Source organism: Vipera berus (genome assembly GCF_964194415.1).
Source record: "Vipera berus genome assembly, chromosome: 1".
In the NCBI taxonomy this organism is placed as follows: Eukaryota; Metazoa; Chordata; class Lepidosauria; order Squamata; family Viperidae; genus Vipera; species Vipera berus.
The window spans coordinates 336,031,027-336,048,858 of NC_138202.1; the positions used below are offsets into that span (position 1 = coordinate 336,031,027).

At 40.0% G+C, this 17,832-nt stretch overlaps 1 protein-coding gene across 1 annotated transcript in view; it reads right to left on the reverse strand.

Annotated features, from left to right (window-relative positions):
- Window positions 1-17,832, reverse strand: part of SCARA5 (scavenger receptor class A member 5) — a 120,583-nt gene that overhangs the window by 82,401 nt on the left and 20,350 nt on the right. The window contains exon 3 of the mRNA XM_081322813.1: window positions 4,368-4,496. Coding sequence (XP_081178939.1) covers window positions 4,368-4,496 — 129 coding nt within the window. The remainder of the gene's footprint in view (window positions 1-4,367; window positions 4,497-17,832) is intronic.

The window sequence follows — 17,832 nt, forward strand, 5'->3', positions numbered from 1 at the left end:
TACATTTTTTTGGTCAGAGAGGCCAATTTACTAAATGGCATTGAGAAACACATAAGCTAAATATCAAAGAACATCCCCATTTTCTGATGCAATTCTTCACTGAAATGCTACCTTTGAATACAGAGTCACTGTGGCTAGTTTCTGCTAATGGCCACATAGTCACCTTTTTTTCAAAGTTGATGTTCTTAGATCTCCTCCTTTCAGCCTGTAAGGTTAGTGCGGTGGAAAAGATCTCTGCAGCCTTGAAACTAGATATGCAGTGCTGAGATAAATGGACCAAACCATCTAGGCCAGCTTTTTGCAACTTCAGTTGTCTGAGATTGTATGTTACACCAATCAGTTCCAGCTGGTATGTCTATGAGGATTGAGAAGAATGCTAATATAGTCTAGCTATTACTATAAAAGAGTTTTTCTTTCAATTCTACATATTTCAATAGCAAGTCTAAATAAACCCACTGTGATGACTTAGCTGGTGATTCACGCTCATGTTTCTCCTCTTAGGAAAATGGGGCCTTCTATTCTAGGCACATTGCAATTTCATCCTCCGCCCTGGAAGAAGTATTTTTAGGGAGGTGGGTGGGCGGATGTTTTCATATTTAATTTCATTTACCATCCTCAAGGGAGAAATCATAGTGGGGTGGGAGAGAGGGAAAAAGCAAACACAAAAATAACAATTTGGCATCATAATAATCTCTCATAGGAGGGGGAAAGTTCCTGTCTTGATTCTGATTGCAATCAGATGTTGCAAAAAAGCCACCTTTGGCAGTAACACCAAGGTGGAGAACATTTTACCCTCATCCTCTCATTACTCCATTAAGGAAAAAAAACGAAGCTGTTAATCTGAGTGGTAGATTAGGATGGGAAGTGAATTAACACCAAACCTCCATCCAGTGCCACTCTGACCGAAAATCCTGAACAGCTGCTTCCCGGACCTTGAATGCACAGAGAACAGCTTGCCAAATTAGCTAGCTGCTTCATATGCTTTGCTTGGAGAAAATCTTTAGGCAGACATACTACATGCTTTGTTGTTTTATTTCTTTCCCTACTACAACCTCACAATTGGCTGTTTACATAACTGCCCAGCATTAAAACAGGTATGATTAGAAAAAACAAGAAAATAGACAACTGTGGCCATCTCAATGGACTCCCCTAGGGCAGGGGTAGGCAACCTCGGCTCTTTTATGACTCATGGACTTCAACTCCCAGAATTCCTGAGTCAGCTGACTCAGGAATTCTGGGAGTTGAAGTCCATGAGTCATAAAAGAGCCGAAGTTGCCTACCCCTGCCCTAGGGCCCTGCTTACAACATAGGATTCCCAGCCCGCTACATGATTGTCAAGAAAGTGGTGGGACTCTCACTTTCAGAGAAGGAATACAAGGTAGAAGTAGAAGATAGCAAATCTTTCTCCCTCTTTAAACATAAGTCCATCTAAGTCAGCAGGCCTTTCTAGGTCACTTTCTCCACAGCAAGGGCAACTAGATGAATTTTTAAGAAGGCACACGTATTGAATTAGAGTCGGTCCTAGTGTTAGGCAGAGTGTGGAGACTGCCTGAGATAGCAAATGATAAAGAACAGACAATAACTGGAATAAAAAAGAACGGTGTATACCTTAATCTGTCCTGCCATTTTCAGATTTTATAGAACAAAAGTGCCAGAACTGAAATAAGGTTTGGTTGCCAGCCTGGCTATAGAAGATGGTGCCAGCTTGTCTTTCAGCTCAGCACTGTCCCTCAAAAATACCAAGAGTTTTCATGGATAAGGCAAATCAATGCAATGATATCTCAAATGAAGTTTCACAATAGAGCAGGGGTGTCAAACTGCCGGCCCACAGGCCGTGTCCACCCCAGCTCCGGCAATGCAAAAAAAGTCGCAATATGTCACGACACGTCACATGACATGGCGAGTTTGACACCTGTGCAATAGAGAATAATAATTAAAGGAAGAAATAAGTTGGTTGTATAATGTGGAAGAATGCAGGAAGGCAAGCGGTGGGTTTCCATAAGAGAAAGGAAACACCTGAGACCAATCCTTCAAATGAAAAGGGAGCCCAAGAAACCTGGCCACAACATGGCCATCCAATAATGCTTAGCTGGCCTGCAAAGATGGGAGAGAAAATAAGCAACTACCTTGGTCGCAGTCCTACCTGAGCAATTCATTGCCAACCCATAGAGGAAATGACACCCAGAGATATTTATCACCTTCATTTCTGTTACATCGGCTAAGAGTTGTTGGAGTCAAAACAGCCTGAATTAATCTGCCCTGCCTGGCATCCTCCAACCTGGTTGGGAATACTGTGAGCTGTAACCCCAACATAGCAGGTGACAGGCTGGACCTGACATGAATGAAAATCAAGAACCTTGAAGCAAAAGCAGAGATGAAAGGAACAGTGTTGTGAACAGATGGTTTATCTGGGCCAGAAAATGGTGTCTTTAGCTAGTATGAAATAGGACTGAGATACATTGCACTCTGTGGTGCACATCAATTCAGTTTTGTCCAAGAAACCTGATGGCATAGCATATTGCATGGACCTAGTATTTTCATTTGTGAACCATGACATATGGTTTCACATGACTTATTCAGTAAACAAACCACAATTTAGCATGGAGGAATTTTTTCATAGATGGTTGCTTCTCTATATCCTCATGATCTGTTGGCTGTTATCTCTCTGATCCTGTTTATTAATTTTATTCACATAACTGGGCAGCTTCTGGGGTGGCAGAAGATCCATGGCTCATATTGGCAGGAAGGAAAGAGCAAGACAGACACTGTTGGGGAGATCAGCAGCCCACTGTAGTGTGTTAAAATATCAAACTTGTCATTGTCAGATTTAATATCAAATGTCAGCTACTGTGCTGCAATCATCCATGAATCTTGCTAGTGCATTGGCCTCAGCACATGCCTATAGATGCCAAGTCTTGATCTAAGGGTCTGCTTTGGCATAGAGCTTGGCCAGCAACACTCTTTCCCTTCACACTATGCTGATGACTGTTCTTGATATGGTAGGGTTGAGGCAAACTATTCTAAGATGAAGGAGGAAGCTTATAATAATGTGCACAATATGTGCTCTGAATTCTGCTTGGGCTTTACTGTGATGTGCTTGTCAAAATGTTGACTGTTAATGCTCCAATGCCACAGTGGCAACAACAGATGTCTCTATGTCCTTAACAGTATTTTGGAATAAGATTTCAGGAAAGGGGAAATAAAAGAAACTGCAAGTTGGTTCTTCCAATGGGTCATCATGCAATATTTAGAGTCCCAGAGGTTTTGGTGCTAGGGCCCATATTCTTAGCAGAAATATATAAATTTGACTTATATCAGTGCTTATCATCGTTAACTGTGGATGGGGTTGCACTACCGCAGACAGATCCAGTGCACAACTTGGGAGTCCTCTTGGACTCACAACTCCTGCTCAAAGAGCAGCTGGCAGTCTTGGCTAGGAGAGCCTTTGCGCAACCTCAGGTGCCCCAGTTGCCCCCCTTACCTGGACCTTGAGGCCCTGTGCATGGTCACTCATGCCCTAGTCATCTCTCAGCTGGATTACTGCAATGAGCCCTACATGGGACTACTCCTGTAGACTATTCAGAAGCTGTAGCTGGTGCAGAATGTAGCAGTGTGCACAGTCCTGGGAGTGCCTAGGACTGCATATATAACACATGAGCTGCATTGTTTACAGGTTTTCTTCCACATTCAATTCAAGCTGTTGGTTCTTACCTTTAAAATCCTACATGGCATGGGACCAGGGTATCTGAGACGCCATCTCTCCCCAAGCTCATCCCACTCATTCCAATGGAAGAGGCCTGCTACGGATCCAGTCTGCTAAGAAACTCCAGCAGGTGGGTGCAAAGAGAAGAGCCTTTTCCACTGTGGTTCCATCCCTGTGGAGCACACTACAACCAGCAGTGATAACTACTCCCATTCTTTTGGCTTCTGGAAGGGTATTAAAACTGGCCTGGAGCTCCAAGGGGGTTGCTCACCTCTGGAGGTAGCTGACAGGATAAGATCTCAACCCCCTCCTATGATATCTTGGTTCTGGTTTCAGTATAGCTTTAAAATCATAATTGGTGTAGTTTTAATGTTTTAATATTTTAATTATATTTTTAATAACTTGTAAACCACCCAGATTCACCTTATAGGGGAGAGGGGCAGCAAAAAATAATAATAATAACCCAGTTTGTACACAATTTATTTGAATCAGCAACCATTTCTCCAATTTCCTATGCTAAACCAAGTGGAACTTAAATGTCCTCTTATTAGCCAATACCAATCTGTTTGCTAGACGGGAGTGAGAAGACAAATTATTCCTGCTCCACAAAAGGTTTTGGAACTTTTTGTACAGGCAGATGCTCCAATATAGGTCTGATTCTTACCTGCTAGGATAAAAAATCCCACAAAGATCAGGAACACCAGCAAGTAGAGACCAACCACAGCATATCTGAGAGCAGTCAAGGATCCTAGATGGCCACAGGGTCCTGAAGCTTTCTTCTTGCTGCCTGAACCTGTCAGACAAAAATGATGGTAATGGATGTGATAAGTTTGCTATTTTGTAATATTCATTGTGAATACAACTGGCATCCTGACAACTTCTTGGACCATAACCTCTTGGCAAGATGAGGACCACAAAACTGCATAATTCCAGTTTTTATATGATGTATGGAAAGTTTTGCTCATTCTGCAGTACATCCACCTGAGTAGCCAACTCTCCAACGATAAAAGGTCCTTCCCGTTGGCTGCTACTGATCCTTTTCATCAGAACTTGCCAAAAACTGAAGTTTTACCTCCAAGCCCTGATTCTCCTGTGGGACTGCCATGGATTCAGGAATGGTACTGTTGTGGCGGTTCGGGAATCAGAGAGACTCAGACTTCAGGCGTGCAAAGACTTAATTAGGAGGAAGCGTGGTCCAGAACTGGGGAACAAAGGTTACCTGCTTTATTTTATACCTGACCAGGTGAATGCCTGGCCAATAGGTTTAAACTCAGGTTTCCCGCTGGCTGGGCAGCCAATCCCTTTAAATCCGGCTTTCCCACCGAACGCTGTTCCTGCACAGAGCTGTCCAGCTCCGCGCCTCCTTATTCAGCTGTCACATGTGTATGCTATGCCAGCATACACTACAGGTACAGACTCAGATGGGACACAGGTCAATGCTAGTTTGACAACATGTTTATTACAAAGATGAATGTACAAAACAAATGTTTTCTAAAAGAACTATGATTTCACATGAAGGGGGCAGAGACTCTTAACAGAACTTTCTGAGATGCTTCCCTTGACAGACAAATTCAATTTTGGCAAGGCAGGGTCCAATGTAACCAGATCCTCTGCCATATAAAATTATGTAGAGCAGTGTTTCTCAACCTTGGCTACTTTAAGATGTGTTGACTTCAACTCCCAGAATTCCAGCATGCTGGCTAGGGAATTCTGGGAGGTGAAGTCCAGACATCTTAAAGCCTGCTGGTTGGGGAATTCTGGGAATTGAATCCATGCACCTTAAAGCAATGCTGGCTGGATAATTCTGGGAGTTGAAGTCCAATCCTCTTAAAGCTGCCAAGGTTGAGAAACACTGATATAGATCATTAGCTGAATTGAGTCTAGAAGCCTATTGGTAACTTGTGTATGAGTTCAAGAGAGGTGTTACCCTGCAGTAACAGAACTGATCCATTGTGGGATCCATCTCACCAGTTGTAATTTTTCCAAAGGCTGTTCCCTGTTGTGGACATTACAGTAACCCAGTCAAATCGTGAGTAAAGCATGATTTACAAATGCCAGAGGATTCCAATACAGGTGGCGTCATAACTTTTGTTCCGGCCAAAGATAAGCAAAGACCATGTTGACCACACACTCTCCCTGTTGCTTAACCCCAGGAAGAGTAGTGCAGGAGCTTCTTCAAGGGAAGCATGATCCTGTCCAGAATAACTATCAGGACCAGTATATAGCAGTCCAGTCTTGCAGCAAACGTGTGCTTATTTTGCCCTATTAAGATACCAGTCCAAGCTTTTCACAGTATCTTTGGCTTGCCCCAGATTGATAACTGACTGCATCTCATCCCAAAACAGCAGATGACCTCCAGCTTTATATGGATGTTAAATAGCATGGGGGAAAGCACTGAGCCCTAAAGTACCTCTCACTAGAGTAACCAAGGTCTCATGTACTGTTCCTGTCTATAATTACAAGCAAAAACCACTTTGGTAGGAGAGGAAATATTGCAAAACATTGCAAATCCCAGCCCTAGAAGCTGAATCAACAAGATGCATGGTTAATGGTACTGAAAGCTGCTGAGATGTTTGAGGCAGTGTCCCAATGACCAACCAAGGCTGTTTCCATCCCATAAACAGATCTGAATCCTGAATAGCAGGGTCCCAGAGAATCTGTTTCCACTGGGACTCTGGTTTCTAACAGATTGTGTAAGAATACAGAATCCAATTTCTCACACATTCCCTATATAGCCAAGAAACTTTGGTTCATTGAGAACAAGATAGTACTTTTCCAAATTAATGGTCAAACCAGATACAATTGGCTTCTCAAAGCATACCAATTTACCAAGATTTCTGTACCTAGTTCTCTTTCCACTTTCAGTTAATCTGGTTAAGGAAGATATTGTGCAAATCCTGCTTTTTTGGTTATAAGCAGTTGTCAAAGACTTGCCACTGGTCATCTAGAATTGGTTATAGCAGTTCTGAGGTGGGGCAGATGTTTCTTCTAGGTCAAATTGCTGTCATTAAAGTAGTTGAGGTAGGCTTTACAAAACTTTTCTTGGCCTGAGAGAATATAATCTATCAAACTCCAGAAGATTGCAAAGCCCCATCAAATCCAAATAGCATCCACATAAAATAGAATAGTCCCTGTGGGACAATGAAGGCATTATTTTTCCTTGAAGTTATTTCCAAAGGGATCTGCCAATAGCCCTACATTTGATTCAGGGTTGGCATGTACCCATCTCTCCTAGTTATCCAGTGAGTGAGTCATCAGTTCTTGGCACTGCGTAAATTGATTCAACTTCAGAACCACGCAAAATGTTGCCTCCCTACTAGTCTTGGTCACAAGTACAATGGGCAAACATAATTTACTCTGGGGTGGTCCAGGCATACTTTGACCAAACCTTCTTATCCAAAGTTATCCAAATAGGATATCTGGATAGGAAAATCTGGATAGAGATGTTCTAAACTGTAGCAGGGATATTCATGCTCCAGGTTTGTCTTCCTTTGTGCCAGTCTGTTTCCCTTGGCCCATTTGGTTATATATTTGCAAACTAGGTTTTTGTTCTTCCTATGCCCAACTCTATATGTGACCTTTGAAATTTATACTCTTGACTCTGGAGGAGGAAGAATACTTGCTCTCCCATTTCATGATTTTTCCTATCGTATGATTTTTGTTGTGTTTCTATCAAACCCCTAACAACAGTACATAACCAACCACAGTGTGACATGTTGCACTAGTCTTTTGAGCAAAAGCATGGGATTCACTATAGGCATACTGTCTCCTCATAACTGATAAGGATTGCCAATGCCAAGCCTTTTGAATTTTACAGGCACAAGCAGGCCAATAATCCCGATTCCCACACACTTAGAAGACATTTTGCCGGCCGCAACCTCTTCTTTTATCTTAGCATGATTTCTCACCTTTGAGAGCTGTATGCAATGAAATTTCATTTTGATGTATGCCGATTGGTGTACATTCAGTGACAATAAACCTACTTTGCAAATATATAACCAAATGGGCCAAGGGAAACAGACTGGCACAAAGGAACACAAACCTGGTGGAGCATGTATATCCCTGCTACAGTTTAGAACATCTCTATCCAGATTTTCCTATCCAGATATCCTATTTGGATAACTTTGGATAAGAAGGTTTGGTCTAAGCATGCCTGGACCACCCCAGAGTAAATTATGTTTGCCCATTGTACTTGTGAACAAGACTAGTAGGGAGGCAACATTTTGCGTGGTTCTGAAGTTGAATTAACTTATGCAGTGCCAAAAACTGATGATTCACTCACTGGATAACTAGGAGAAATGGGTACATGTCAACCCTGAGACTAATGTAGGGCTATTGACAGATCCCTTTTATCTGCTTTTATCTGCTTTTGACTATTAAGTGCTGAAGAGCTGAAGAACTGAACTGAACTGAACTAAAGAACTGAGAACTGAAGAAGCTTCTTGAATGAGAAGCAAAACATCTTCAAGCAAAAACGAAGAAAATCCAGTAGCCTCTTGAAAAAGCACCTTTGGGACAACCATGACCTGGATGATGAAGAATCTCCATAGACATCATGTACTCAGGTTACTTATTCCTGGTGGTTCTGTCTCAGGAGTGTCATGAAAGTACGTCATTTGCTGAAATAGATTTCACATCCAGAGAATTAATATAGAATAGGGAAAAGAAGAAGTAAGAAACTACTTTGATATGAGGAATTTCCAGAAATTCTCTCCATCTAGGATCTATGTTTTTTGTCTCTTTCTGTTGGGGAAGTACAGCTGTGTTCCACCAAAAAAAGGTGAGATTTGGTAGGTGATTCTCAGCAACTCATAAGCACAGCAACAAGGAGAATGGACAGAACATTAGGATCTAGACTTTAGAGCCAAGAAAGGAAAAAATTGCTCACAAAGTAATATTTAATAAGAACGTTTGCAAAACATACTTTTAAAAAAATGTATCTGGCATGACAATTTTTTTTACAAACTGATTGCCAATAGCAAGAATCTAACACAGAAGTCCTGAGCCAAGGCTGGCCATAGAATGCTGCAAAGAAGCAACACTTACTTTCAAAACGGGAAGAAAATAAACAACAGAAATATTTAAGGAAGGACTGGATTTATAAGTTTACTGAGGTATCCAAATCCACAAACAATACGTTAACGTATCTGGTAAAGAAAACATTTTTAATGCAGATGTTCTAAGCAATTTTTCACATTATAGCACAGGAAAAAACCCAGCAGTAGACACCCCATTACAGTCCACTGACCCTGATTTTAAAAAAGGCCAGTGAAAATTCAACTAACCATCCAAACAATTCATTCCAAATTGCTCCTATACAACAAGTGTTTTGTCTATTAGTTATTGGTATTATTGATTGATTACAGGTAGTAATCAATCATTTGAAGTTACAACAGCACTGGAAAAAAAGTGACCTACAACCATCCCAGCCTTTCCCCATGGTCACATGATCAAAATGCAGGAACTTGGCAACTGCCATGTATTTACAATGGCTGCAATGTCCTAGGGTTGTGAGACTGCTATTTGACACCTTCCCAGCCAGCTTCTGACAAGCAAAGGAAATGGGGGAAGCCACTTAACGACTGCAGTGATCGCTTAACAACAGTGCCAAAATAGTTCATAAAATCAGGCATGATTCATTTAACAACCCTCTTGCTTAGCAATGGAAAATCTGGGTCAAGGTCTATCTATGACTATGCCTGCAGTCTTATACTGTTATTATAGTATTCTGGATTGCCAACATATTGGAATTCTTGCCAACCTTTAAGATGTTTTTTAGAGCCCTGGTGGTGCAGTGGTTAGAATGCAGTATTGTAGACTAACTCACTTCTCACATTGCCAGGAGTTTGATTCCTTCAATCCTAACCGGCTCAAGATTGACTCAGCTTTTCATCCTTCCAAGTTCAGTAAAATGAGGACCCCAATTGTTGGGCGCAATATGCTGACTCTGTAAAACTGCTTAGGGAGGGCTGTGAAGCGGTATATTAATCTAAGTGCTATTGCTATTGCTATATTTCTGTAATGCAGACAACAGAAGCAACAATTCCTGACTTTAATAACTTTTGTTTGATCAATGGAAAAGACACAGCAGAGACAATGAAGAAGGATTGTTAAAAAAAAAAAAGCTCTGAGGGTGTATTTTGTCTCTTTATAGAAAGAAAAGGCTATAAGACAATAAAATTGAAGTGTTTGCAGGGAAAAGAGAAAAAGAAGACAGAAGACAGCTAGCCTTGTTGTTGTTGTTGTTGTTGTTAGTTGCGAAGTTGTGTCCGACCCATCGCGACCCTATGGACAATGTTCCTCCAGGCCTTCCTGTCCTCTACCATCTTCTGGAGTCCATTTAAGCTCACGCCTACTGCTTCAGTGACTCCATCCAGCCACCTCATTCTCTGTCGTCCCCTTCTTCTATTTCCCTCAATCTTTCCCAGCATTAGGCTCTTCTCCAGTGAGTCCTTCCTTCTCATTAGGTGGCCAAAGTATTTGAGTTTCAGCTTCAGGATCTGGCCTTCTAAAGAGCAGTCAGGGTTGATCTCTAGGACTGACCGGTTTGATCGCCTTGCAGTCCAAGGGACTCGCAGGAGTCTTTTCCAGCACCATAGTTCAAAGGCTTCAATTCTTTGGCACTCAGCCTTTCTTATGGTCCAGCTTTCACTGCCATACATTGCAACTGGGAAGACCATAGCCTTGACTATACGCACTTTTGTTGACAGCAGCTAGCCTTAGGGCAGTGTTTTTCGAATGGCAACTTTAAGATTTGTGTATTTTAACTCCCAGACTTCCCCAATCAGTATTCTTTAGGAGAATCTGAATATGCTTAATTGTGATATGGATGGCTGGACAGTATCTACCAAGACACTTGAACAATTTTCTGAGAAATTAAATAGTTGCTGAAAATGGATGCCTGTTGAGGTTTAATGGAGGCAAACAAGACAGCTGTTTGAAAAGCTTTGCCATATAAAGTCCCTTGCAATTCAATTTTGAAGTTCTGGAAACCATAATTCAGGAACATTTGTGACCATACTTAGTACGGATGAAAGTATTTCACAGTTTTATAAGGACAAAGAAAACAAAGAGAGTTTTTTGCAGCATATGAGCTAAATTTAAAAGGCTATCTCAGCACTGTGAATTTGGTAAAGGGCTAAGTGATGCATTGAGACATCAGCTTGTCTCTGGAATGTTGAAGCTTTCAAAAACATCATAAAAATTAAGCTTTTAGACAGCATTTGAAAGTGCTATCTCTGTGGAAATCGCTGCTAGAGACACCATAGGACAGCAGTTGGCAATAAAAGCAAATAGGAATAAGTTTTCCATAGTATACAGAGTAAAATGTCAAAATGAAAAGGGCTACCGTGTGGCAGAGATTCACAGACACGGGTTCAATATTGATTTAAAAGAGAAATCTACAGAAAATGAAATAAGAGATCTCTGTAGAATATTTTCAAATATGGGACGTATTTTATCAATGGCTGGAAAAATGGGGTAGAAATTAGGAATTTAATGTGTATTACCAAGTAAGACAAATGGACCCAGACAACACGTTGTTTACCAAGCAACTATGAATTGTAAATATAGAAAACTAATAAAATATTATTTTTAAAAAAGAAAGAAAATGTAATAAGAGAAAAAGGCAAGTATTTGCTAAAGATAGAGCTAAGCTACTACTTTAAAAGTTCTGCAGTGGCATGTGCCATTGATAAAGAACTTGATAATGAAAGTGAAACAAGGATAGATAACCTGCAAAAAGAATCAAATGAGAGCAGCAATACAGCTCATACCTTTACCATGTATGAATGGCAAAACCATATCAATCCAATTGAACACTGGTTCTGCTTTATAAGTTATACCGCATCATAAATCTGAGTAATGTTTCAGAAATGCTAAACTAAAGCAAACAGAAATGCAACTTGCAACTTAAACTAAAGCAACTTATAGCAATAGCACTTAAACTTACATACTGCTTCATAGTGCTTTACAGCCCTCTCTAAGTGGTTTACAGTCAGCATAATGCCCCTAACAATCTAGGTCCTCATTTTACTGACCTTGGGAAAATGGAAGGCTGAGTCAATCTTGAACCGGTAAGAATCGAACTCCTGGCAGTCAGCAGAAGTAGCCTGCAATACTGGATTCTAACCACTGCACCACCATGGCTCCTATGCTGGAAAAAAGATTATTATTATCTAAGTCAGGGGTCTTCAAACTTGGCCCTTTTATGACTTGTGGACTTCAACTCCCAGAATTCCTCAGCCAGGCATGCTGGCTGAGGAATTCTGGGCATTGAAGACCCCTGATCTAAGTGATACCTGCAACTGTAACTTATGATAACCATACATCATATGCAAAAAAAAAAATAGAAACAGAAGTGGATTGAAGGAAGCTAGGACAATTATTTTAAAAGTTGATTGAAGCCAGCAGCAATGCACCTGTGCTATAAAATAAAATTATCCAGGGCTGACATTACCTTAAAGTTACTTTTAACCCACTATTATAGAGCCAAGGACAGTTTTGCTAACCTCACTGGAGGAAAGCATTCCAATAAAATAGATCTAGCCCAGACTTACTTAAAGCATTATGGAGTGCTATACGCATAGACCTTGACTTACAACAGTTCATTTAGTGGCCATTCAAAGATACAATGGCACTGAAAAAAGTGGCTTATGACCGTTTTTCACATTTATGACCATTGCAGCATCCCCATGGTCACATGATCAAAATTTGGATACTTGGCAGGTGGCTCATATTTGTGAGGGTTGCAGTGTCCTGGGGTCATGTGATCAGCTTTTGTGACCTTCTGACAAGCAAAGTCAATGGGGAAGGCAGATTCACTTAACAACCATGTTACTAACTTAACAAATACAATAACTCCACAACTATGGCAAGAAAAGTCGTAAATTCACTTAACACATGCTTCTCTTAGCAACATAAATTTTGGGCTCAATTATGGTCGTAACTCGAGGACTACCTATATAAGTCTAAGTACTATAGGAAACGGAGGAAAATTCTGAGGTGTTTCTTATTATTATAAAGAGCTATAAAGTATTATATCATTCTAAAGAATCTTAATGTTATAACAATTCAGTACTTTGCCACAGAGCCATTGAACAAGCATTGTAGAGCTGTCCAGACACCCAGGGATATTTGGATGGTGACATTGTCACCAGAGAAAAATGATGGATCCATCTGTAAATCTCAAGTTATTATTGTAGAGATTAGCATACAATAATTTCCCAACCTTGGCAACTTGAAGATGCATGGATTCAACTCCCAAAATTCCCTAGCCAGAGCTTGATAGAGAATTCTGAAAGTCTAAGTCCATGCATCTTAAAGTTGACAAGGTTAGGAAACACTGGTTTAGATATTGGACCACAACCTAATATATGTGAGTTTTTGAACATTGTATCATGCACTGAAGTCACACTGGTGACACAAAGCTTATAAAAGTGTGCTTAAAACATTCAAGCAGTTGTGAATCCCCCAGACATGTTACAGCTTTCTTATACTATAAAGATTTCTCCTGGTGAGATTTGGAGATGATATGTTGACCAGCTCAAGACAACAGAGGTATAAAAAGAAGCTGTATCTGATGTGATTGCATGTACAACTGTAATTCCTACATTATCGTCAGCAACACCTATCCCTCAAGTAGACATGCAACATGTAATTGCTTCATGGACATCAATACTATTGGATACACTGAAGGTTTTCTTTTGGGAAACAGACTTTCTCTGTCCTTCTGACTCAATCTGAAGCCATAACCCATTTCAGGCAGCATAGTGGAAGAATGTCACAAAGGAAGGACAGCTTGCACACTGAATCAATAGCAGATTTTAAAATGAATGAAAATAAACCAAGGTGACCCTAATCAAATTTTGCAAATTTTGCAAATTATGCAAATTTGTCTGTTTGATTCCTAACTTACCTGATAATTTGTGATGTGTGAACGAAGCCCTAGAAATGAAACTATAGCATTTATCCTTTGGATTGACATGCTATTTTGGAATAGAAGTTTCTGGGTGGAAGAAAACCAAGGTAATAGCAGGTTTTACTATGATGGAGATTTTTGCACACATTCAGATTTTCTTCCATGCCCTAATTTTAACTTAGCATTGGTTTGAACAGATTGAAAATTAACTGGGACTCATTGGCTACATCCCAGAAGGGGTTTTTCCCTCACATAAATACACCATTGCAGCTGCTGCTCTAGCTTTCTCACAGTAGATGGGAGAGTCTCCCAAAAGGCAAATTTTCACCTCATTTGGCAACTTGGAGATCTCTTTCTGACCTAGATACTGCTGCCTGTTACTAAAAACATATAGGACTATGTTGTAATGGGGACATGCTTATGCATAGCTTAAGACTGTGATTTTTAACTTTAGCAACTGTAAGATGCTGGCTTGGGAATTCTGTAAAATGAAATCCACACATCTTAAAGTTGCCAAGGTTGAGAAACGATGGCCTAAGAAAGAATTTAATACAATGGGGATTCTCCCCTCCAGAAGGGCTTTTTAGAAACAAATCAGAAAGAAATATATGGTAGGCCTGGTATGCTTAGCACAGATGGGAATCCAGTATTTCTTTGATGAGATTTTCCTGTAGGAAGCAACCTCCAGACCTAAAATGTTTCAAATTTTTAAACAGAATAGAATTAAATTTCAAGAATTAACATATGAGTACAGCTGCAGGAAACAAAATTATTGTCATGGTTCCAACAGATGAAACTCTTCAAAAGAACTTCGAGGCATTGTTTACCTTAAAGAATCTTTTATTCGAGAAACAAAGTATCGGCACTACATAGTTGAAACCAGAAACTGAATTCCCCTCCCCTGGGCACAAAATAGCAAAGCACAATTCCCTCCTCCAATTATCAGTCATAAATCACATTTCTCAATTAGCTTGAAGCGTGGGCTTTCTCCCCAGCTGTCCAGCCCACCAAATCTTTATCAACTCTGGGCGCAATAACCTTGCATTCACACGGCTGAGTTATTATTGTTATGACTAACTGGACTCTCATCCACATCCCCCCCTCCCAGCATCAACTAACTCTAAAAGTGAAAGAGAAAAATAGCTGCATTTCCATCTGTTGTCAAAGCAAGAACATCCAATATTAGCAGCGTTGACAGTTATAGTCACACTGATGCTCCAATTTACATGGTGCCACAAAGCTCAACATTGTCACCCTTCCTGTTTAACATCTGTGTGAAGCCACTGGTGAGGTCATCCTTCAAGATGGGGTCTTATATCAGTAAGGTCCATCATCAGTTGAACTGCATCTCATCCTTAGGCTGGTCAAGTGATGCTATTAGGGTCTTGTTCCAGTGCCTGGATTTTGTTGGGGGCCAGATGGAGAAGAATAGGCTTGACCCTGGCAAGCTGGGGATGTAAGTGCATGGATTTACAGGTACAGGAATTCTCCATCTTTAGCTAAGAATAAGACTATACTTTCCCAGATAGGACTGGTGTGTAATTTGAAAATCTTCTTGGATGCTAGTTCCTTCCTGAAGAGCAGGTGGCAACTGTGGCCACAAAGGCCTTTCAACAAATTCATCCCATATGTCAGTTTTGCCCATTCAAGAGGTCAACTATGCCTTGGATAATTCATGCGTGGACTATTTCAATATTTCAAGATGCTGTCCTTGAAAACCATTCAAAAGCTTAAAATGGTCCAAAATGTGGTGGAGTAAGTAGTGATAGGTATGACATAGTATCCCCATGCCACACTTCTGATACATGAGCTATGTTGGTTGCCAGTAGGTTTCAATTAAATTGCAAAGAAAGACATTATTTATTTTATTTATTTATTTTAATTCCATTTATATCCCGCCCTTCTCAGGGCGGCTTACAAGCTTAGCAGTAGCCTTCATTCTATGTATATGCCTGCTTATTAGGGCTTTCATACACCCCCCCCAAGTGGCATTATTACAAAGTCAGCTTAATTGCCCCCAACAATCTGGGTCCTCATTTTACCTACCTCGGAAGGATGGGAGGCTGAGTCAACCTTGAGCCTGGTGGGATGCGAACCTGCACTAATTGCAGGCAGCTGGTGTTACTTAAGGAGGCATTAGCCCACTGCTCCACCAAGGCTCTTGGTGATACTTTTCATAGCATGTTTTTCAAACTGAAATGTGAGGAGATGGACCACCAGGCAGGAAAATGTGCAACAGGAAAATATGGGGGAAGGAACCTTTTGAGAAAATAGACATATTGGTGTAGCATAACGATCATTAGATATTCCAAACTTAAACTTACATATTCAGAAGCTGTAAAGTTTGATGCAGTCACTGATTGGCCAAAGGTTATAATATTCATTAATTCGCAAGCAGAATGAAGCCATTCAAGGATTCCTGATTTCATATACCAATTAAATTAAATTGGTACTTAATTAAGTCAAATAAATTAAATTATAAAAGTTGATCTGATAACTCATAATGCTTTTTCTCAATAAATCAGGAATAGATCTTAAGCTAAGTTTCTGCTATTTCCTGAACCTTCCCTGCCCCATAGAAAAGGATGTTAAGTTCTATACTTTCCAGTTCTCTGATCTAGTAGAATGACATCTCTGTATACAACCTATACAATTTTAAGTCAAAAGATGATAGCAGTTTTATTTTTGTATCAAAGTGAAAACACAGACTGAACAAGTTTACTGATGCAGAAACTCTATTTTTCAAAGCAATACAGATTAACCTCTTTCTGAATTCCATTATTTGGAGAAAGACATATTTGCAAAAGGGGGGGAGATACTTTGGTGGGGAGGGGTATTTTTATATCCCAGTGCTGGAGTCCATACACCCACCACACCTACACACACACACACATACACACACACACACACACACACACACACACACAACCCGTCTGAAGGCAGTATGGCCAGCTCCATTCAATTTCCTTTTTCAGTGCCTGGTCAGAAGGGTTTTATTTGTTAAAGCATTTTAATATACTGGGTTGTCTGTTGTAGAATCATTATTGTGGGTTTTTTAAACAAAGCATTGCATCGTTACAGAACTGAATGGAACACAGCAGTATAAATACCAGTTAAATAACCAAAGATGTATAGAATTAGGTAACAGTTCAAATCTGCATGATATCAGCATACAGTCTTGGATACAGCATACACTGGCCATCTAGAAATATTCTGCCTCCTTGTTCACATCATCAATAAAATTGTAAATTATCTGCCAGATGACTGCTTGGTTTTATATTTATTTATACTATTATAATTAAATATATAATATTTATATATAAACTCTATACTACTTATACTAAAACTCTTGGTTTCCCAATTTCTAGCCTGGTGCCTTAACCACCAGAGTACATCAAACTGGCTAAAACATACAAGGAACAGTTGCTGGAATTGGGTATGTCTAGTTTAATGAAAAGAAGGACCTGAAGACAGGACAAGAAGCAGCATATGGAAACTAACCAAAGAGAGAAGCAACCTAGAACTAAGGAGAAATTTCCTAAAAGTTAGAACAATTAATCAATGGAGTGACTTGCCTCCAGAAGCTGTGAATGCTCCAACACTGAAGGTTTTTAAGAAGAGATTGGACAACCATTTGTCTGAAATTGTATAGGGTTTCCTGCCAGAGCAGGGGGTTGGACTAGAAGACCTCCAAGATCCCTTCCAATTATTGTTGTTGTTGTTCTTGTTGTCATTGTCATCATCATCATCATCATTATCATTATCATTGTCATCAAAGCTCTATCCCTTTTTGAATGGTACACATGTACAAAAGGGCAAAGTGCTTCAACTGTACAGTTTCAGCCATTATCCTGACTTTTTTAATGAACCCAATTTGCCCCTTACTTCATGCTAAGCTATAATTACAGCTCATAAACTAATGGTAAATAACAGCTTCAAAGTGACCTACTACCCTGAACCAAGCTATGTTTACACATACTTAACTTGCATATCCCAGTAAATTAAAAACATGTTACTCGTATTTATTCTGAAATACTATAATAAATCACTAAGATAATTCTTTTTAATATCTAAATTGTGTCTCTGAAGGAAAAAAAACAAGGGATTTCTTAATAACTGATTAAGCTATGATATAATTTCTTTGCCTCTCTCCTCTCTGATTCAATATGTCTTTAATTACTGGCATAGTTTTATTGTCAACTTGTGGCCT